General features: G+C 38.8%; 1 protein-coding gene across 2 annotated transcripts in view; it reads right to left on the bottom strand.

Annotated features, from left to right (window-relative positions):
• Positions 1 to 1445: 1445 nt before the first annotated feature.
• RGS17 (regulator of G protein signaling 17) overlaps positions 1446 to 23916 on the bottom strand; it is a 73926-nt gene continuing 51455 nt past the window's right edge. Inside the window, exons 3-5 of one of the 2 annotated variants that reach the window (XM_005150074.3) lie at positions 9521 to 9610; positions 8246 to 8480; positions 1446 to 2419 (exon numbers count right to left, since the gene is read on the bottom strand). In XM_005150074.3, coding sequence (XP_005150131.1) covers positions 2231 to 2419; positions 8246 to 8480; positions 9521 to 9610 — 514 coding nt within the window. In that variant the 3' untranslated portion in view covers positions 1446 to 2230. The remainder of the gene's footprint in view (positions 2420 to 8245; positions 8481 to 9520; positions 9611 to 23916) is intronic. The other variant, XM_031049807.2, reaches the window with a different exon arrangement.

Raw genomic sequence — 23916 nt, 5'->3', positions numbered from 1 at the left:
AAACTACATTTTCATAAATAACAATATTTAAAAGTGCTGAATATGGTAGGATAGTCAGCAACGCCACTGTAAACAGATTTTTTTTCCACTTTGAAGATTATTTTTAGTTTAGATCCCATTTTGTCAAACACTACAACAGTTAAAATATTTGCATAGGGAATAGAGAATAGCCCTTTTAATCATCTCCTGAATTCTATATAAATTACAAAACCAAATGAGTTTAAGAAACAGTTCATTAAATTGTTCATATATATATCCAAAAAAACCACACAGGTTTCAAGTAAAAAGAATGATTAAAAAATTCCCCAGACTTGCTATTTGAAGCATGTTCAATAAATTAAAAAAATGAGAGGTAGTAAAACAAAGGAAAAAAAATAAGCCCCAGAAGATAAACTAAGACCTGCATCCTACCAGTTACTGTATAGCAGCAGACCTGCCTCAGCAGCAGCGGCTCCAGGGAGAGCTGTCACTGAAGGCTGCCTGCAAGGAGTAACTGGGGGTTGGAGCCAAGTGTGTTGGGGCTAGATTCCACTCAAGGACATAACAGCCAGACCTTCCAGTCCCATCAAAAGCAATGGACTTGTGCCATGTTTAGTCCTATACAAGTGAGAAGAATCTTGCCTCTTAAGTCTTAGTATAAGACCAGAGTTGTCAGTATTAAATATATATATACACACATACACACATACATACATATATATATATTTAACAAGTATTCAAAACCATTTCTTGGTCTGTCTTTAGCAGTTTGTGAGGGATGCTAACACTCATTTTGCTTGTTTATGGTAGGAAAGAAGATGGTTTTTTGTTTAAGTTCCGCAACACTGTCCCTTTAAACATCAAAATGCGTCCTAAAATTGGACATTTTTTTGATAAAAAGTCCAAGCAAACACCTATTAAAAACACCATGGCAGCCAAGTGATGGGGGTACCATGCTGCCTTAGCTCTGATTATAAGGGCTCAGTATAGGATTCTTTACCCAGGAAAGACACCTGTTGCATTTCCGTAGGCATTTTGCTTGGGTAAGGACTGTAGGTTTAGGAGCCCTTGAAGTTTGGTTTAATATTACTCTCCATACCGCTTGTTTTCAAGGAGCTACTTAAAATCAGTCAGGCTACAAATTAAGATAAGTCTTTTAACCCACCACCTTGTAAAACATTACTTTGTTTAAAAACATTTTTTACTGGATTTAGCTTTCAAAAAAATATTTTACAGGACAGATGCAATTCATCAAAATGTTCTAAAATGCTCTAAAATGCTACATGTAGGCAATCTTTTATTAAATTTCTTTATTCAAAAAACTAAATTATCAAGCTTTTTGTGGTTTTGTTTTTTGCTGAAGTACATAACATTATACAACAGTGTTAGAACTGGATAGCCAGTCTTTAATAAATCAATTACAGTATCTGACATCTGAAATGTACATTGAAAATCTTTGTTCTTTTAACAATTAAACAATATCAGCGCATAGATTGTGTCACCCAGATATGGATCCCTTTAAGTGATTTGTGCTTTTTTTTTTGCTTTTTTTTTTTTTGCTTTTTTTGACATTGCAAACTCTGTAATGAAAATGCCACAGTTTTGGCAGTGTACAACCAGAGGAATCCTCCGCTTGATTTATTTTAAATAAACAGTGATAAATAGCTCTTTCTTTCTGTACAGAAATATTGGCTTCAAAAAGTCAGTGTATTATACTCAGTAGAGCATGTTGAGTAATGCTACACCTTAAAAATTGGCTTTTTTCAGTTAGTGGTGTTAAAAAATGCAAGCCTCTTTCTGGTTTGCTGCAATTGTTTCTATGTACCATAAGACTGTATTGCACAAAAAAAGTTCTTAAATACAGATATAATTTATGTTATTGGATTAAACATTGCAACAACTAAGTGGTAAGTGAAGCGGTTTTACCTTGCACATGCAGTGTGAGGATACACAAGGAGGCTGTTCATAAAACTACAAATACATCATTGCAATCTTGACTGCAGTAGGGTGAAAGGAGTGCGAAACATGTATTTTGGCAAATCCACTGTTCCCCTCCCACGCCATCTCAAGCAAGGAGAACCTTGGCAAAAATGTAGACAGAGACCATAATATGTATTTGTTTTCTTCACAGTAGCCTGAGTAGTGCTAAACTGTAGTTCTCCAGGAACCCAGCTCCAGATGTTATTAAACTATTTTTCTTCCATCCCACCCACCCCCCAAAAAATCAAGTTATTTTGTCTGAAAATTAAAACTAAGTTTCAGAAGTAGAGCCTGTAATACTTTCAACAAGAGACTTATAAATCTGAGAGTTCAAAAACCTTGGAAAAGAGTCCCTATGCATTAGAGTGTATATCTGGAGTTGAGCATCTTCATACATGTGAGGGCTGGGATCCAGCAAGTTTCTGTTGATCACTTCTCTCACCCGGGAATCAAGACTAACCTGAAGATGAGAACAGACTAATGTTAAACAGTAATATCAGAAAGGCTGTTGTATGTATCTTTATTTCTCAGGGCACCATTGAACACTGTGAGTTTATTGGTTTATTCAAGCAATGCCCTATGCTTCTTTCAGAGCCACCACACAATTATAGATTGAGCCCATCAACTCTATTTTAGTTTTGACTTAGTCTGTGCATCCATCTTAAGATCTGTAAGATGAAATGCAGCTGTTTAACAGAATAAATACAGTGCAGCTAAATAAATAGCTGCAGTAACCTGTATTTCCCCAAATAATGTTATTTTACATTTTTTAAAAATTACATATTTAAAATAATTTCTCTGAAATGAATGACTCTCATTCTGAGAGCTGAAATGTTTTTTCCTGGTGGTTAAACTTTTAGAAGCTTTCTATTTATCATTCTCATAGATATTTCCCCCTTTTTTTTCAGGCACTTACACTTATACTCTCAAATTACCCAGAGTTTTTAATCATTGTTATTATGCTAATCTCCCCATTAATCTTAAATATTTCAGATTTGTTCTTCTTTCCAAGACTCTCTAATACCTGGTGATTTATACAATTAATACTTTCAGGATATCATGCATCCATATTGAAGTTGTTAGCAAGGGAGTATTTTAGCTTCATATTTACTTTCCATTTGTCATGAACTCCTGTGCTTAGGCAGAAAAGGCCATATTATTCTTGGGATGTCTGTAGAGATGATTTTAGAATATCATTTAGAAATCAGAATGAATGTACAGCTTATCCACAAAATTCTCTAAACTCAGTAAAATTAATGCCTTCTGGATTAAATGAAATGGCAGTAGCAGAAAAGCTCACTGGGGCCAGCAAGGGTTTACTCAACTAAGAAGAAAAAGGCTAAAACAGAGAAGAGAAATACCAAGCATTGATGAGTTAAGCTACTATGATTTATACCAGGTTTCAATCTGACCTTACTATGCAGCCTTAAAAATAGATATTCATATTGTCTGAAGGACTGAGTTCACATACCAAGATACCTTGAGATGTGAAGGAGGCTAACTGAGATGAGAACTCAGAACATGTGTGCATGTGTGAGCTTGTGGTTTTTTAAATATGGTGAAGCAAGTATTTGAAATACAGTGGTACGATACGGTACTGAGTAGTAAATATACATTTTTATTACATTTTCAATATCAACTGTAAAATTCGGCATTGTTAGTTTGTTGGCATGTTGGACTATGCTACTGCCACATCAGGCAAGCTCTTTCTCCTCCAGGATTTGCTGTTACTTGATTATCAGTCACAAGGCACAAATACAAAGCAGGCTGTGAGTAAATTGTTGCTTATTCATGCTAACAAACCCTAACTGTTACTCAAGTACACTCTCCTTGCAGAACAGCTATTACACCTGCTTAATGCACACTGTCCATCTAAGTGAACAGTTCTATGCCTACACGCAGCACCCTGGAGTCCCTTCTGTATGTCTCTATTATGGATCAGCTGTGGTGTTGCATAGAATCATAGAATAGTTAGGGTTGGAAAGGACCTCAAGATCATCTAGTTCCAACCCCCTCCCATGGGCAGGGACACCTCACACTAAACCGTATCACCCAAGGCTTCATCCAACCTGGCCTTGAACACTGACAGAGATGGAGTATTCACAACCTCCCCGGGCAACCCATTCCAGTACCTCACCACCCTTACAGTAAAGAATTTCTTCCTTATATCCAATCTAAACCTCCGCTGTTTAAATTTCAACCCATTCCCCTTGTCCTATCACTACAGTCCCTAATGAATAGTCCCTCACCAGCAACCCTGTAGGCCCCCTTGAGCAATCTCCCTGCCTTCCTACCCCAGTGCTTGCCTTGGTCTGGGCAGTTCCACAGCTAGCTGAGTTAAGGAATCTATCCATCTGAAAACGGCATTTTTTTTTCTGGGCTGTTTTTCAACCCAGGCATTTTTCTCATTGAATCCATTGACTAATATAGCTGTGCAAGCAGACCGGACTGCACAGCAGGAATGAAGAGACCAGTGGGGCTGCTTGGCCAGTGACTGCCAGCATTTAGACACAACAGAAAGCGAGGGCGTAATGTTATGTTGGTTTTGATAAGCAGTGTTGCAGCCATGTGTCTTGGAAATTTATTTGAATAGATTTAAATCTTAGAACACTGAATTTCTGTAGCACAGAAATGGCACACTCAGATTTAAGCAATTCTTCCTCAGACACAGATATACACACGTATCTTAGCAAAACCAATTTACGCAGCTAGCTAATTGGTTCTTTTTTATGAAATGTAGCAGCTGGGATAAAGAGCTTAAGTTTGCTAGGATGGTGGGGTTTTGTGCCATTGTATATAACAAAACTCAGTTGTACTTACAGAATTAAAAAAACAAATAATTTTGGAAATATTAATTTATATTGTATTTTTTCAGTGACTAAAGCCAGATGGCAAAACTAGTTGGAGTTACAAAAGGTATTTCCTCACTAAATAGATGAATAAAAGGTATCTGTTTAGAACACTAAGACCTTCTGCCTCAATAACATAATTACTGAACAAGTGATCCTAAATATTTCAGCTCTTATGCCAGAAGAAAACATCTGGAACAGGATGCCTGGATGAACAAGAACTTTTCAGCTCCAGTGCTATCTAAAGCATGGCAAAGAGTTCTTGTTTGCCTCATAAGATTTCCAGTAGGGACAGGAGTGAATGGATTGATGACATCTGCATCATAAGTTTGTAAGTAGTTTTGTTAAACCCCAAGTCAAACAACACACGGTGTTTGAATTTTAGCTGCTAGTGATCTTAGCCTAAAAAGATAACTGAGCATTCAGCACATACATATGTACTAGAGATATTAAATTATAAGAAAACCTCATTATTAGCTTGCTGTACTGGCTTCTATCTCACTCCAAAGCAGAAGCATACCCTATGGTACAAGAGAAAGTAATGGAGGCTTCATTCATATGAATGAAATTGCAAATTATTACCAAAAGCAGTGCAGAAATAAAAATGTAGGAAGCAAGGTCCACAGTGAGCATAAATTAGCATAATACCATTGAGTAAAAAGTCAGGTGCAATGCACAGAGTCAAGGCAAAGGAGCTTAGTACACTGCCTAAGAAAGACTCTTCTATCGTTGTCATGGTTTGAGCATGTTTTGAGGGTGTTTTTGTTCAAGGTTTTTTCCAGCCAGGTGGAGGAGGGGAGGCCGGGAGGAAGGAGAGACAGGACACCTGATCCAGGCTAGCCAATGAGGTATTCCATACCATAGCACGTAATGCCCAGGATGCATACTGGGAAGGAGAGGGGTGGAGCTGGAAAGGAAAATGGAGGAGGGGCACGCGGTGCTTGGCCAGGCAGGGTGGAGTGAGTTATGGGTCGGTGGCTGGTGGGGTGTTGTATTCTTTTCACTTGCTGTTTTCTGTATCAGTATTATTTGTAGTAGTAAATGGCAGTAGGGGTTTTGTGTTATGCCTTAGCAATTAAACCGTTCTTATCTCAATCCGCTGGGGCTACATTCTTTGGATTCTCCTTCCTAACTCTCCGGGAGTTGGGGGACTTGGTTTAAACCACGATATTTTTGGCGCCCAACGTGGGGCCCGAGGATTTGAGATAAGAACAGATCTGAGCGGATTTATGGTCTCTTGTCACAATGCTGATTTATTGGCTCTTAGAGGTTTTTCTCTGGATCTCACGGTTTCGGGATTTTGCCGGGTACTTTGTGTATGGATTGGATGTGTTTGTGTTTGTCGATCATGGGGCTTGGGCTAGGGTTTTTGTTTCACTGTACTTTATGGCAATGACTTGTAATATGGGGGGGCTCCGGCAGCAGGGGGGGATGGACGTGGTTGTGGACTTGGACTTGTACCAGGTCTTCCCACTGCTCTTCGCCATCCTTGTCCTTGTCCTCGTCCTTGTCTGCGTGAGGCTTCATGAAGCCGGAAAGGAGCAGCCCCGGGAGCTGCCGGCAGCTGAGGCTGCCAGGGAGAGCGGCACGGGGAGCCAAATGGCTGTGGCAGAGCAGTGGGAGCAGGCGGGGGAGGAGCGGAGCAGGGCAGTAGCTGAGCGGCAGGATCAGGCAGCGGGGGAGGTGAGTCCTGCGGCTGTTCCCAACCCCCCGACGGCCGAGAGTGTCCCCCAGAAGTCACCCGCTGAGCCCCAGCAGGATGCAGGAGACCACGCAGCACTTCCCAGCAAGGCAGTGGAGGAACCGGGTCCCGCCACCATTCCGAACTCCACAGCGTCTGAGAATATTCCCCGGAAGTCACCCGCCGAGCCCCAGCAGGATACAGGAGACCACGCACCATTTCCCAGCAAGGCAGAGAAGGAAGGTCCGGACTCAGGAGAAGAGAAGCTGGTGGTGGGAGAACGGGCAAGCAGGGCAGCTACATCAGCCCCAATCGCAAAAGTTAAGCAGAGTCAGGTTTGGGACTTGTCTAAGGTTATACAAGTACATAGGAGCACCAGGAGACTGTCCCCAAGGCTGGACAGTCATGAGTGGCTGGGCATGTGGGACAGTATGGCCAGGTATCTGATCCACTGGGCCCCTCCAGTGCTTTGGAAGCATTGGAAGTGGAAGGCAGCTGTATGGAGTCCCCAGCAGCAAGCTGTAGAACTGCTGAAGGGGACGGTGAATGATTTTGAGCCTGGTGGGCCCAGATACTTCAGGCCATCATTCCAGAGGTGCAACATAGAGATGTCTCATAATCGAGGGGTGGACTTAAGAGTGATGGTGTATTGAAAATGTGGGATCTGGGCATGACGTGAATGGTATGGAATAAGGGGTGGATAATGTCATGGTTTGAGCATGTTTTGAGGGTGTTTTTGTTCAAGGTTTTTTCCAGCCAGGTGGAGGAGGGGAGGCCGGGAGGAAGGAGAGACAGGACACCTGATCCAGGCTAGCCAATGAGGTATTCCATACCATAGCACGTAATGCCCAGGATGCATACTGGGAAGGAGAGGGGTGGAGCTGGAAAGGAAAATGGAGGAGGGGCACGCGGTGCTTGGCCAGGCAGGGTGGAGTGAGTTATGGGTCGGTGGCTGGTGGGGTGTTGTATTCTTTTCACTTGTTGTTTGCTGTATCATTATTATTTGTAGTAGTAAATGGCAGTAGGGGTTTTGTGTTATGCCTTAGCAATTAAACCATTCTTATCTCAATCCGTGGGGGCTACATTCTTTGGATTCTCCTTCCTAACTCTCCGGGAGTTGGGGGACTTGGTTTAAACCACGACAATCGTGCTTATGCATTTCTGTCTCTCTCCATTCCAAAATGTGGTTTGATAGTGGATGCCTTTTCTTCCCTCCAGGTGAAGATAATTTCAGAATTTGTCTATTTCAATTTAACGGTTGATGAAAATCTTACCTAATTTCCTAGATATTATCATACCTTTCATTATAGAAAATGATGTGGTCTCTATTCCTGGACTCTCATATAGGAATAACCACTTCAGATTTGGATTTTCTCCCAGACAGCTGTTGCATCAGATAAATCTATCATGATTCTGATATAAATTCCTTAATTTTGGTGCCTTTTCTCCAGAAATCCATTTTCATTACTTTCTGGCCAGCATGTTGCATTACTAAAGAAGCATACCTATTTCTCAGCCTTCTCTTACCAGAGTTTTTGAGTCTTACAGAGAACTTTGAGGTGTTGTGGCCAGTGATGCTAAATGGCCTGCCACCTCTGTGTCTACTTTGCGTGTCCTTTTCTTTCCTGATTTAATGTCCATACTAAGACTTCCCTCTGACATCAGGCAGGCTTTCAGACCCCTATCTGACAATCCAGGGTATAACACTTCTGCTCTGGAACAACAGAAACTGTAAACGTAACATTTACAACTTTACCTCTTTTGGTGATAGTATAGAGATGTAATCTTCATATATAAGTCTTGCTTTTTCTTCAATAACTTTCTTGTTCTGTTCCTTCTTTAGATCTTCACATGCAAGCCAGAAAAGCAGGTTCTCCTCACTATACTCTGTTCGAAGAAACTCTCTGAAAAGGTTCCTCCCAGCTGGTGTTTTCATCATCTTGTCAAAATTCTGAGCCCAAGACAAAATTTCTTCTGCAGTAGGGTTTTGGCTGCAAAAGCATAGTATCATTACAAATATGCTTGTATTTTTGTAACAGTGTTCTTATACATTTGTCCAAAAAACTCTCCTTTCAACTGCACTTCAGTCCAGAGTGAAAACTGGAGGCAACAGGGCTTCATCAGTGACAGGGGAATTTTGTTCACTCTTTACTTGCGCATTCATTATCTCAATAGCCCACTAAACGTGCTTAATATAACAAGACATGCACTTGGCTTTCTACAAGTTTTCTATTAGTGTTGTTAGCCATCAGACTCAAAAGACAAAATCCCATAACAGCATTGGATTCCTGCCCCTGCAGTTAAAGGAGATGTAATTTCAGGGAACTGGCAACAGACTTTCTTTCATAGAATCTCTTTTTTTCAGATGATACCTGATGTGCCCGCCTGCTCCTGATGGTGCTTGGCCAGCCACTAGTTGCCGCATGGTTTGGTTCAGGAAGGACAAGAAAAACAAAAGTCTCTTGGCAGCCAAGAGCATACTAATGAGGCCCAACAAAATAGTAATTCAGAGAGCTTTTAAATTAGCATATTTCTCTGTGCTTGTACCTAAGGGTTGCTAAGTTTCCCTCTGTTTGGTGCTATTGACCTGAATGATGATCCATTGGCATAAGATGTGATGGATGTTGCTGGCAAAACTGGAGAGAGAAGAAATGGGGAAAAGTCCTTATTCCCATTTTCTGAAGGAAACTATTTGTGGTTTGTAATAGAGAACACACTGGATAAGTGATCAGAAGACCAGTGTGCATCACTGATCCATTAATGTACCAATTAATAGCTTGAGAAGGTCATCATCCATGTACCTCCCATTCCTCCCGGCAGCTCTTCCCCACAAATAAGAAACTGTAAGTAAGCCAGCCTTATGAATATCTCTGCTGGCATTTCAATGTAAGGACAGATTTGGCTTCCTTTTGTATAAATCTATTTTTAGGAAAAGTAATTAAAAGGACATTCTGGAAGCATAAAAGTCAATTCTTGATATTAATTATAGGCAAATAAAAACATATATTAGACAACTGTTTGACCAACTTACCATTCTTCTATGACTTGGATACTCTCCATTTTGGTTGTATGTGTTGGCCTTCCTGCATTGTCTCCTCTGTCTTCATTCCTAACAGTGAGGCTGCAATGTAGTACAACACTTTATTTTGTCTAGAGAAAGTTAATTTAAAACAATGACTGTAGTAATGAAGACTTGTAAAAGATATAAACCTACGTAAAGTGGTTCATTTTCCACTCTTCCCTTTAAAATTTTGGAGAGAAATTTTAACTACTTTTCTCCTTAATTCTGATAAATAGCAATTAACAGTTCCTATTGGCATATGTAATTTTTTTACAAGCTCACAGTTTATCCACTGAAAGATGGACACAAACTTAGAGGTCACTTCTGTCTGGAGTAATTTCATTCAGTAAAATGAGAATACTAGTAAGAATAAGAGTAGGGACATCTGAATTGGACACTGATGAGGCTTTGGTGCCCCACCAGTTCTGAATGGATGTTAATTCTTTAGGAACATTGCCTTTTTTTCTCTCCAGGATACAGTGGCAGTAGATGACTCAGATACAGAAGTTAGTGTGTGGCAGCTTCTTATGATTTCGTCCTCTGACCTAAATCTGTTTTTCATTCATGAAAGTAAAACTTACTGCCTCTCAACAGAAAGGCATCCATTACCCTCATATTACCACAAGCACGGAAAAGAAAGACTTCCTTTATGTGAGTATGGTTTGGTTGTGATTTGTTTCAGCTTTTCTTCTTCTTTTTTGAGCTGGTAACTAGCATTACTTATTTCTCTGTAATATCTTTTTAATAGGATTTGCTTTAGTGGTAGCGACTTCCTCTGTGTGTTCTTTCCATGAATGTTTTGGGACGTGTATTGCCAGCAAAAACAATTCCTGATAACTACTGAAATAAAGTATGTTTTGCAAAACATAAATATTTATATAGGAAATGTGGTTCCAATAATTAACCTTAAGAAGTGGAAAGTTTTAAGGAGATGGAGATTTCCCTTTATTGGGTGTTCCCTATGTGTCCAGTTGAGACACATAGGGAACCAAGCAAAAAAATTCCCTCTCCCAATCCCAAGACAGTTCATATTTTGAATATTGAATATTCACCATACAATGATGATTTCAGTCCTCCTAAGTGGTTATATACAAAAATATGTTGGTAGAATAAAGCTCCTTCCCTCACTAATCTGAATAACTTCGGCTTAGCTCTGAGAAGAAATCCCAGCTTTGGGGCATTTTTAGCACATCTAACCTTTCCATATGCATGTAAGAGTTTTTTCAACATTTATGAGTTTCTTCAACATTTTTTTCAAACTTTTGGCAGAATTAATATGTGATCTCAAATACTCTTCTGAAAACTGGAAGTTTAGGCTCCCAGCTAAAGCATAGCACATATTAAGACTTAAACATTACAAAGACATACACTTTCAAACACAGCTGTTTGATACTGTTTGCTCCTTCACTTACCTGCCAAGACCTTAGTTCAGGCCCTTGGTCCTGCTTCCCCTGTTACAGCGTAGGAATGCAGCTCCTGTGCTGCTAAGGTGTTAGGGTGTCATCAACTGCTGCAGGAGAAACAACACATCCTGAACTCTGGGGTTGGCAGGTAAAAAGCCTTTCATCTCCTCTGAGGTGCTGCTCATCAATCTATAGAGGGAGCACCCAGGAAAGCCAATGGGAGTTCCGTATACAGGAGGAGAAACAAAAGGGACCATCCACTTTCTGTCTTGTAATTTTTAAGTCCACACATGAAACTGCTTAGGGTCACCTTGCACCTGTCCAGAACACAAAGTTGGGATGAGGGAGTAGCAGGGAAGGCACGAAGCTTCTCTCCCTCCTTTCCTTGCAGTCCATAGGTAGAACTGCATTTGTATTGTCTGCTGGGTGCAAAGAACTGAGTATCCTTTGATTTCATGGCAGAGTAACACCATGGAAAGAAGAAAAAACTTATGTAGGTTGGGAATATAATAGGGTGTTCACCCAAGTCAATCTAAAAGGAAATGAAGTTGTCCGCTTTCTTTCCTCCATCACATGAGCCACAGCTAAGCTTTACTGAGATAAGTTACTTGTCAGGCAGTAGACATTTAAGGTTTGGATGCACAGTCTTACTGGAAGTAGAAAGTGACTCATCCGAAAATATATGGGACTCATCTAATCTATATGGGTAATTTAATTTGATGTCTACGACCAAATACTCTTTGTTTTGCTCATACAAAATCTTTGCTAAACTTAGGAAAACCAACATAGGCCGATGAAGGTGGAATAGAAGTAGTGAGTGGTGAGTAAGAGAAATATGAAAATGGACAAGAAAGCCCTGTTGACTTCAATGCACTTTTTTATTAAAGGAGTAAAGGATAGGCCCTATGCATTTTGATTTTCTGTAAGATTACACCTCAGTAAAAAGTTCAAATGGTGGGCCTAGAGTGTGGTGGGCAGTTTTTTGGTATCTATACCAGAGTGAAAATGTGAGCTACACACTTGGCCATAATTCTTTCACCTCACCCTTCATAGCTGGAGTTCAATGTTTGAAGTTAGTCAGAGTTACAAAACAGGGGAGACTCTAAAGAAAGAAGTGTTATACTTGGTTGGAATGATTTCTCAAGTTTGGGTATTGTACTTAAAACTGTGCTAAATTTATAATACGTCTTGGCCTAAATTCTGTATTACGTTCCCAGTGACAAACACTAGCACTACATTTCAACTTTTATTTATCTACATCTGTCAAGCCTGAAGTTCTATTGGATACATTACTTTTGATCTGTTTTTCCTGTGAAAGAAACCATCATTTTTACATAGAAGTACATTGAATTCAGACATGTTCTGTTTTCACTCAAGGAACTGGCTCATGTTCACTTAGAAAAAAAATTAAATATTTACACACTGGTGACTGCAAACCAAATTTGAAAGCAGTCTTTAAATAACTCTGATCGCAATAACAGATTGCTACCTTTTACCTCAAAATGTCTATGCTATGTTGCTATTTGCTATGTTGCTATCTCCAGTTGAAAATACCCTATCTGTTTACATTTCTCTATGGAATTTAAGCAGTCCTCAGCAGCAAAGGCACTTTGCATACCTGAAGTTGGTGTCCTTGATACATTATTCCACCATGAAAGCTAGCTGATTATGGCAGAATAATTATGCTGCATAGTGTAAAATTAAACAGAGTAAAAGTAACAGGATAAACGAAATTATTTTGGTTAAGGCTTTAAGAAGAAGAAAAAATTGCTGATACTTATCAAAAGGTCATTAATTTAAAGTATGATATTCTAGAGAGGTATCTGATGTAAATTAACATATAGGGTGCCATTTATTAGTTGGAGTATATCAGCAGGTATCTTTAAAATCTAAATTGGAAATTACCCATGATAAAAAAGCACAATAAAACTAAATATGCCTTTAAAAGAGAGAGTTTGGGGTGTCTTCTAAAGGCAAAGTTTAAGTGGAAAGCACAAGCACTAGTTCGTCTTCTGTTCTTACAGAAGGTTTGTTCTGCCCACTTTTATGCTGGTTCTATTGTTCTAGAGAGTATAGTAAAAAGTACTCCAGTAAACCCAAGTGGCCTGAGCTCAATGTATCTTTCAAATATATTTTGGGTTTGACTTCTACAAAACCAATAATCTCTATAACTACTGCAACAGTATTATTACAAGTAATATCTGTTTGCAGTAAGTGCATTTCCATTTTGCAACTTCACAGACTTTATAAGTAAAAAATTTAATGACCAGGGACTACTAGAATACAAATTTAATAAATTACTCTGTATAAGGTCAAACTGTCCAAGTTCAGAAAACAAATCTTTATCTATTTAGCTATAATTATTTATTTAGCTGTTATATATAGCTATAATACATAGCCAACTATCATTTGGCTGTTAGTATTCATGTTCAGCAATTAAATAATTGTTCTGTTGAGTAATTACTTAGCTAAATCAGTATTGCAGGGCACTGATGCATGGTAAGGTAAAAAAGCCAAACTAATTGGATAAAATCATCATGAGAGTTGGACTTATTTAAGAGCAAAAATCTCATTGGCTCTTCCTCCAGATGTTTTCAGCCAGTGGTTTTAGCCTGTTTTTAAAGTTGCTTAGCATCCTTACTGCTGCACTTACCTCATACTGCCATTTAGAAACTGAAAATTGTTTTGAGCTTGAACCTGATCTTTTGTTCTCTGCATATCCAGTAAACAAATAGTCTTTAGTTGCTTCCCAAGGGTCATTCAACAGCCTAAATGTGGTCACTCTGACCAATTGCTGTTATCATTGTGGCCACTGTGACAGTTACTAAGATTAATATTCTGCCCATGTGTGGCTAACACCAGTTACTATTCACTCAGGTATTTTCTCAGTTGTGCACATCATATGTAGTATGCCTTCACATTAATTTGCAATTATACCTTGCACTGAAGTCAATATAATAATTAAAACCTATTGCCTCAGTGGTGTCTTTTGTGCTGCCATGAAGATAAGAAGTCAAACGGGGACACTCTGAGCTAGCTGCCATTCAGGAATCTGTGCTCAAATCCTGCTTCTTGCCTGAAATTTGTAGGTGCCAGGATCCGCAGGGTGATGATTGGATTTTAGGCTGAACCTGTGTATGTCACACTGTAGAGCCACAAGTCCCCCAGCCACCACTGAAACATCAAAACTTCCCTTATTCCAGACCAAAGGCTACATGAAGTGAGTTGCACATATATAATCTAAAGGCAGAATTTGGTTTTCAGATAAAAATCAATATTTAGTTAACATTCTCTGGATAACAGCTGTTCTGACATGTTTCTTTCACTGCTCTGCTACTTTGAAAGAGTGCATCTCACTGGCACCACTCTTCACCCTATCCTGCTCCTAAGAATTTTTATTACCAGATCAAGAGACAAAATATTTTTAGGTCAGAGGTCCAAAAGCCAAGAGGGATTTTTTTTTATGCTTGAGTCCAGCTTGCAGTGCAAGTGAGCTACAGGCACTGTAACTTAAGTAACAGTAATTTAGTAGATGCAGTTTAGGCATATGCTTAAAAAATATCCCCCCTCCAAAAAAAAAAAAAACCCCAAACAAAGCAAAGCAAAGCAAAACAAAACACAAGAGATCAGGATTTAACTGTGATTTTAAAATTCCACTGGTAGATGATGTAAAATGGGCATTCACCTAAAATGCTGACAAACACAGGTTGAATTTACCGAATAGATTCTGATAGGAACTATTTTTTCAGGGTTGTCTGGAGGACAAAAAGCACTCCTTTGAAAGAACAGGTTAGTGCACTCATTCGAGATTTGAAACACCCTTCCTGTGGGACTGTGGTGGGGTAGATGTTTTTCACACTGTTCTGCTTAAGCTATTCCACTTTGGTGAAAGTAACAGAGTACTCATACACAAGATAGAAACAGAAGACTCCTACCTTCATGGCAAATAATCACATAATGATACTTTTAAGAGTTTTATATAGAGTACAGTATTTTATATACCAATGAGGGAAGAACCGGAAAACCAGAACATACGATTAGTGCATTTTCCTGATGTGATGGGAAGGTGGTATCCAAAACTCTGAGACAAAGATGGGCACAAACCCTGAATTTAATCTTTCTGGATAAATACCTTCACTCTTCAATACAAAGTGGTTGTGCCCCTGTCTGTCTCCAACCTCTTTGATTCCTCTATTTTTACTACAAGTGTCTGGCTTAAAACATGCTATATGAACAGAAACATATTTTTCATGCTTTTAATTCAGTTGCAGAAAAAGTGCATGTCAGTTTCTTTTTCATTTTTTATTGTAATTCAATGTGAACAGACTGTCTTCAATACTGCGGTTCAGCAGTCAGTCACTGAAAAATCAATTGTTTGCACAGCTCTGTTTACCAGTTCATTCCTACATGCTGAAGCAGGTTCTGGCAGAAGGCAGATATGGATCTGATTCCTATGTGCTGTATGATAATGCAACACACAACAATATGGGCACTCTTTAATATCTTTTATGAACCAAAGATAAAATTATTTTCTGACATCTTGTTTTTCTGACAGCTGGAGTATTTAAACTTTACAGCAGCCAAAACTGATCAGGGGTGTGTTTCTTCATGAGTAGAGAAGCCTGATTATTTTGTTATACTGTACAAAGCAATAATAATGAAAAACCCTGCAATATTCTAAAGATCCATTCAGAAAGAAAAATACAGCTACGTTAATCTCAGAATCATAGAATAGTTAGGATTGGAAAGGATCATCTAGTTCCAACCCCCTGCCATGGGCAGGGACACTTAAAGTCTAGTCACTAATACCATCTTGTATCTCTCCAATCACACAAAAATAGGCATCTGTGAGAATGAAATGTTACATGAACAGTATTATCCAAGGATAACTTTCTAACTTTTTTTTTAAGCTGAGTAAAGGGTAACAAACCTACTTCGACCAAATTTAGCAAAAGAATTCACTTCTTTTTACTATAAGTGAATAATGTCCAGAATGATTATTCTGAGAACATCCAGAGATAGAATCATGGGTTTTATGAAGAAGATATGCCTTGTACGAGATATTTGCATAGGCTCAGGTAAACTTGTATTATATCCTTCAGGCCACTGGCTGTATTAGAGATAAAGGTGATGCATCGGCCATCAAAGCCATGTGTTGTGGTCTCTTACCTCTGGCATCTGAGAAAGTAACTTCTTGTAAGAATGGTAAGACAGAATGAAGTACTTAGACTACTGTAATAATACGAGTATATGCAAAGCATGGAAGTAGAGAGCCAATTTTAGCCAAATTAGTGGCGCTAAATGAATTCTAGAGCGAGCCCTGTGTGGGCCTCTGGAGCTCTCCAAAGCCAACCTAAGTGATGTGCAGTTCATCCACAGACGTGTGAAACAGTAAACATTGCAAATTTGGTATTTCCGTATGTCTGCATTTGTTGTCTGAGGGGAACAGTGGTCAAGAGACTTTGGAGTCATTTACTTAAATTGATCAGAATTGGGTCTTAACTCAGCAGAATATGGTAAATTTTGTTCCAAAGAAGAAATAGATCCAAAAAAATGGGAAGGATTTTTTTTTTCTTTTAATTAGTGTCCATCTTAGTTCTTTATAAGATTTATGGATCTTCACTGAATTCAGTACAGAAATGCAGGATGTAAAATTTTATACTGAAAAGGAGTGTTAGTGAAAAATATCTACAACCTCCTCTATGGAAGAAATGTATTGCCTTGTGCTTAAAACTAAATGATGGAGTTTTTGTTTAGTGGAAAGCAGTGCGTTGGGGAAAAGCCAAAAACTACCATAAGGCTGTAATCAGCCTACTTGGCAGTATCTGCTGAAACCATAAACTCCTTTCAAAAAGTCCAGGTACCTGTAGTGCTAAGTTTCTTGAGTGCCAGATTTACATTTGCCTTAGGTGAAAAGATGGTGCAAGATGTATAACCTAAATAGTGTTCAAACAAAGAAAACAAGCAGCTTGGACTCAGCTGTTTTAGAGTGAAAAAAATGTGTTTGTACAGACAATTTACAAACTTGAGGTCTGATTCTGCAGGCCTTACCTCATGTCAGAAAAACACCCAAAGAAATATTTTGTTTTGTTTTGCATTTTAAATACTGCAAGTATTTGCAAGGTTATCATTCTGGCTATTTTGTATTACAGCTAAAAACTCTTGAATATTTCAAAGCTATATTCAAAAATATTTCAAATCCAAATAGGGGAAGGAACGTAGAGTCACAAACCTCCCACCTCTCTGTTCCAATTAAACCATGGTCTCATCATTTTGATCTGTAACCAGAAAAGCTGCAGTGATAACTGGCCTTTTTTTTTCCCTTTTTTCTCATAGGTTACTAAAAGTAAAAGAAAATAGAAATAAATTATAAAACCAGGTGCTTTTTCTCTTCCAATGGCTAGAAAACATTCAATTTCTTCTTTTCTAGTTTTCCTTGGTGGTATTTTTCCCCCTTGATTCTGTTTGCTGTGTTGGAGCGTGGTGTACTTCAGATTTTTTTCCCTTTTTTTCCATCTCTTTGAAGAGAATACAGCAGAGAAACAGTCTGTAACAGACAGCTGGGCACTTGTGTGTGCTGTGAATGTGCTTTCAACTGAAAAGCTTAGTGTCTGCTCAGGATCCAGTAATAGTAAATGCAGGCAGACTTCTGGCTTCCATATGCACCTTTCTGCATATCATAAATCCTTTGGGCCAACAGGGAGCTCAAGGTGGAAATTTTCTGGTCTGATTCTTGCTACCTAGGATAGGTGCAGACCCTTCCACTAGGGTTTCATAGAGAGTGCACCTGACTGGAAATGAGATTTTTTTCTACACAGATTTGATAGTTAATTTACTTCTGAATTGGATTTTCCACAAAATAGCATTTGTGGAAAAGTTTAAGATTAATGAAATTTCATAATTTGTTTTGATGATTTAAAAACATTAGCATTACATTTTAAAATGAAATAATTAGTTGTCTTTGTTTCATTCATTGTTAGTAACTCTTATTCTAACTAGTCTTGTAAGTAAATCTAGTTAATATAATAAAATAATAGTTTTTAATCAAATACTGTGCTTAACTTTAAAAAGCTCTCTAGAAAAATTATATTCTGTCATAGTAGATGTTTTTACCCATAAGCTGATTACAAGAAAAGAGATTCATCAGGAAATCCAGCAGCTATAACAGTCCAGGGGTGACTAAAGAAATTGGTTGACAATTCTGTCTTTGTTCTGCAGTGTTCCTCTTGCAGTGCTATTTAGACTTTTCTGTGTGAAGGAATAGCTTTTATCATTGTGAGATATTTGAGAGTTTAGAAGGAAATACTCTTGAAAATATAAGAGATGAACAGGGTCCTACCTTTCTTCCTTGTGAAAGTCTGGACTAATGTCTGTGAATTTGTTTTCTCAAAGGTTTATGATAAAGCCAGCTGATCATTGTTCAGAGTTGTGAACTTCCCCATGAAAAATAAGAAACTTCTCAGTTCATCTGAGGTTGTATGTTTCGGCCACACTTTGAAGGTAGAAGAGGGCAGGCTGAATTTCTTACAGCTTTTCAATTGCAGTGCTTTTTTACTACTGCACTGGATTCAGCATACTTGGTCAATGCCATTACAGATTCAACTATAAACCCTTAAAGAAAAAGGAGATTGGTGGAAATTAAGGTTTAAGATATTTGAAGCATCTCAGGCTATTAAGATCTAATCAGTTAAAGATATTTAGCTTTGTCCTGATAGTCTTATTTATTTTGTCTTACTCCTCAGCTTGAGTAAAAGCAGAATTGAACCCAAGTGATCTAGTGCTTAAGAGTATAATCATCTCTGTTAATGGGAAATCTTGGCCAAGAATTTGGAGCTTATGTAAGATCATTATATAAGGTTATTAAATTGCATCCCACATGCCACTGTGCAGGTAAATCATCCTTACTGCAATATGAATGCTAAGCAAAAGTAAGTCATAGAGGGATGTGCTCAGTAAAGCAAGTACCTTAAAAGGTTTCAGCATATCGGCAGTGTTCCACTCTGTTCCCTTTCCTGTATATTTAACAATTTAAAATGGAATAGATCTAAAGTCTGGTAACCTTTTCTGCTCACAAGGGACAGTTGGACTACAGACTCTTTTTAAAGCCATGAGTTATATTCTCCTGCTGTATTTTTCATAAAAGTTGAATTCAGTATACATTTGGCAGAAAAGCTTTCAAATTTGTCCAAACTCTGCATTTTCCTTTTGGACCCCATGCAGAGCTTGAAAGCAAAGCCTTGTGGAATCAAAGATCCACGTGTCAATGCATCTTCCATCATAGATTGCTATTTGCAATATGATCTTTGATGTGATTTTTATACAGATCCTTTCTTCTTTTAGAAAATGTTCAGAAGCAGATTGATAGTGGAAAAACTAACCTGCTGGAAACCCCCCGACAAAAGGGACATTCTCCTAAGATACTCACAGTACGTCCTGAAATATTTTGCAAACATTTAGAATCTGAGTTTAGTCTTTGCCAAGTTGAGCACCGAATCACAGAAATACAGAATCACAGAACAGTTGAGGCTGGAAAGAACAGAGCTCTCGAGGTCATCCTGCCCACCTTCCCTGCTCAAGCAGGTTGCCTAGAACCATGTCCAGATGGCTTCTGAACATCTCTAAGGAAGGAGACTCCACAACATCTTTGGACAACCTGTGCAGTGCTCGATCACCCTCACAGTAAAAAAGTGTTTCCTGATGTTCAGAGGGAATGTCCTGTGTTTCAGCTTATTCCCACTGACTCTGGTCCTGTCCCAGGGCACCACTGAAAAGAGCCCGGCTCTGTCTTCTTTACACCCTCTATTCAGGTATTTGTACATATTGGTAAGATCTTCCTGAGCCTTCTCCAGGTGGAACAGTTCCAGCTTTTTCAGCCTTTCCTTATAGGAGAGGTGTTTCTACTCATTTTAGTAGTCCTATTTGCTAGAATTTCTCCAGTATGTCCAGATCTCCTGAAACTGGGCACAGTACTCCAGGTGTGGCCACCAGTGCCACAACTAACATATTTACTGCAATCACAGTTAAAGAAGGACTGCACTTGAAGAATATTGGGGAAGCTACCTAAAGAATGTAATATTTACACTTCAGGATGAATTCAGAGTGTAGGAATTAAATGCTGTCAAGGTCAATGCAGGCTGAAAGGTATGTAAAGGAGACTGGTTCTCTTAATGGTTGTCCTTGCTGAACTTGCTTTCCTCTGCTTTTGTGTGACTGATCTAAACTACCTAGCTACAGATATTGCAGCTCAGCAGGCATCCAAAAGCAGATGGGAACTACCAGCATGCACTGTACTTGAACTTTGGAAATAAAGGACAGTACCTCCCTCAAACAGACTAGCACTGAGGAAAAGTTATAACTGTAAGAGAGGAAAGGACTAGTCATTTAAAGCAATGACTTTCCTAAACTCTCCTTTTTCTCTGATTTTTTTTTTCCCCTGAAAATCTGTAAGAAAATCCCTGTTGGATTCTATTTTAAAGAGATTGCATTGCTCTTTATAATGATGGCCACACCAGGAGCTATTTCAACTTTTGGAAACTTTTAATCCTGTCTAGGATAAATTTTTGCTCTCAGATGTGGGATGCAATTTTTGTATAGGTAAGAAATCTACAGCTTGATAAAGTTTGCTTGCCAATGATTCCTAATGGAGTTACTCTAGCTTTGTTTCGTTATTGTAGAGCTGGTTTCTGCTTTAGGCAAGATTCAACGCAAGGGTATATTTTGCTTGTCAGGTCACCCAACAGATCACTAGTCTGGCTGTCAACTTCATTTGTTCTTTCAGAATAATATTAACATTTATATTCCATCTTGCACAATGGATGCATCTAATTACTAGACAATCTGCAGTGTCCTTACTCCTGGCTACAGCTATTTTGCAAGCAATTCCTTCATATATATGAGACAATTAAAAGTGACAGTAGTCTAGTGTTCACAGAAATAGAAATTGTATTCTTTGCAAAGGTAGCTGGATGAATAAATACCTTCCAATCCACTAGGAAGCTAGCCTAACAGTAAATGTTCCTTGGCCTCATTTTCTGTATTGCCTTTCTTTTATTGTTCTTCGTTTGCAGAGATGAAAATAGCAGCAACTGTAAAGAATTGAGCCTGACTGGGGTCACTCCTTTGATTCCATAGATTTAGTTGTTGTTTCCAAATAGGAAGAGACGCCTGGGAACATTTTTTCTTTTCATAACGGGTTGTGAAGTTCTTTAATTAAAGAGGGCTTTGTAAAGTATAATACACGATTTATGAACACCATATTTGTTGAAATTAGCCTGGACCAAACTAGTTTATGCTTATCTACATTACAGTCAAATAGTATGGGGGATCTTCTACTTAACACCTGTTCAACGAGACTGAGAACCACCGTGCCAGCCTGTATATGTTACAGTTGTCTCTTTTGATGGATGTTAGCTGCTGGTTTCCAGATTTTCTGTTAAACAACACCCTTAGGTGGGAAACATTTTCAACTTGGATGTCAACAGGAACTGAAGATATCCAGTGCTCCATAATGGCTGTTCAGCATCTGCTGATATGAGGCCCTTGATCAGCTACTTCAGGAGAGCCAGAGTTGCCATGTAGACAAATATATGCGCTATGGAATTATAAAGGGTGATAGGTAAGATTCGCATCTCCTTTGCCTTTCTGTCTCACATAATGAATGTCTGACTGACTTTTCTAGTGAGAGGATCACCACCTTGTAACTGTTACCTATTAGGGGTAAAGACTCATTTCCATGATACATTCTCTCATTTTTTCTCTTAAAAGTGCTAGATATTTATTGCTGTTTTAACTGTCATTTTAAACAGATTTGGAATGATACGTGGTTAAAAAAAACCAAAACAAAACAACTGCATAAGATGGGAATTTTGCTGCTTTAAGTAGCCTTTTTTTTCTTCCTTTTTTCCTCTTATGGCTTGGAACTGCAGACTGCATTTATTCTTGCAGAGATAAATTGGTCTGCGAGAGTTCACTGGCCCTGGTGCTGACTGGCACCATGCAGCCTGAGTCCATAAAGCCCATGCCCAAAACAGGGTTTCAGTGACGCATCATTGCCTGAGACTGTGCACTTTGCACTGATCAAAACTCTGCTGGGGAGTTAACGCTTGCTAACAGTTTAATTGTTCAGCTGCTTGCTTGAGCCCATATTAGACCCTAGCCCTGCTTATTTTACTAGTACAGGCAGAGCAGGTGTGATTAATCTGGAAAAGATTTTTTGGTTGTTGTTTTTTACCTGTTAAATATTTAAGTTTTTTTTCAGTCCACAATGAATAAAGTTCAGAGGATTTGCAAGGACACCTTGGCACCTTTAAAATGACACTATTTTTCAACAAGCCTTACTTCAGCTTATATTTTGATCAGAGACCTATTCTGACCTTTCACACATTTCTTCACTTCTGTCATTTTCCAGAGACTCCTTAGTTAAAGCATCTTTGTATAAATACATAATTATAAAATCCACAATAAAGAAACAGTAGATCAGCCCAAACCCTATCGGGGGAGATTTCAAAGGCTCCAAATTTCTAACAACTGAAAATCCCAGAGTAAACTGGACTCAGGCATCCTCAGCACTCCTGTTTTTCCTTTTTTTTTTTTCCTTTTTTTTTTCCACAGCAACAGTCAAGCTGTGTGTTGGTGACAGAAAATCTGTCATGACATTATGAATCTTCCTCCAGCCACCGCTCTGCAGACACCACGCTGAACAGTATTTTGGCAGGGGCAGGTGGGGAGCAGGCATGAGTGGAAAGGAAGAGCCAAGATGCTGATGCTCTGAAGCAATCAATCTCTTAAACAGCCTCTGAGGAGACATCAAGCTGCTTTACTCCAGTGGAGGTGATTCTGCTATTGCTTTCCCTCCCTCTAGTCTCCTCAAGAGCAGCTGTCCCTGAATACACTGTGTGCTGTGCCATGGCAGAATCAAGATCATTTTCTAAAGTTAACTAGATTTAGTCTTCTGTCTCCTTCTAAGGAGCTACTATCAGCATCTTATGTGTGGTTGAATTAGAATGAGCCTTGCATAATCCCAAATCCCCTCTGAGCATGTATTTATTCTTCAATTTAGGAGGATTGCAGTTCTGGTGGTGTTTTTTTTTTTTAATTCCAATTTTCTTTACAGAATTGTTTGCTTGAGATAGGACTATTTTCTGAAAGGTTTTCTTATCTTTACTATAGTATACATACAGGAATCTATGTATTTGGTTTGTGAAGCTTCACAAACACTAATTTGCTAAGATATTATGTTTATGTTCTACCCATTCACTACCTGATGGTAGTGGGTAACAATGGGTAACAATGTCAGTAAACTAGGAACCTTCATCTCTTTCCCAAAATGAAATTAACTTTCAAAGTTTAAAATACTAAGAATAAAATCCTGTTACTAGGAAAGCTCCAGAGAGCACAGGGCTGGTTTTGATGTTAAAGAGGGTTCTACCACTGGCTTGTGATCAAATTTAACAGACCAACTGCATAAGGAGCTCTACTCTTCACATTAAACATCTATTTTATTATGGGGAAGAACACATTTACCTCACATCTTTGAAAATTGAAATGTTTATAAGTTTACATGTCAAGTCCATTTACAGTATTAAAAGTTTACTCAAAGCACAGTTCTTGGCTAAAAATTAATTTAAAGTGATTTATACATGCTGAATGTCTGCATAGTATCTTGTGCTTCCACCATGATGTTGCAGGCCAGCAGTGCCTTAGTGACCATCCATTTGCAGACACTTGCTGAGATAAATGCAGTGTGTATCTTAGAGCTTTCTCCTAGAGAACTGGGTGGTTTTGGTTTACTTTGCATGTCCTACAAAGCAATGACCTGCACCAAAGCTGCTTCTGCGACCTGTGGAAACCCACTGCTGCTATGGGAGGTGGTGGCTCACAGTTCTTGACCCTGCTCCAAGGCTGTGCAAGACCTTGTGCTTTCACAGTTTTGGAGGTATTTGGCAGGGAGCTGAGAAAGAGAAA

This window comes from Melopsittacus undulatus, chromosome 3, assembly GCF_012275295.1.
Source record: "Melopsittacus undulatus isolate bMelUnd1 chromosome 3, bMelUnd1.mat.Z, whole genome shotgun sequence".
Taxonomy (NCBI): Eukaryota; Metazoa; Chordata; class Aves; order Psittaciformes; family Psittaculidae; genus Melopsittacus; species Melopsittacus undulatus.
Note: the sequence above shows the minus strand (reverse complement) of the source record. Positions and strands in the feature narration are given on the sequence as shown.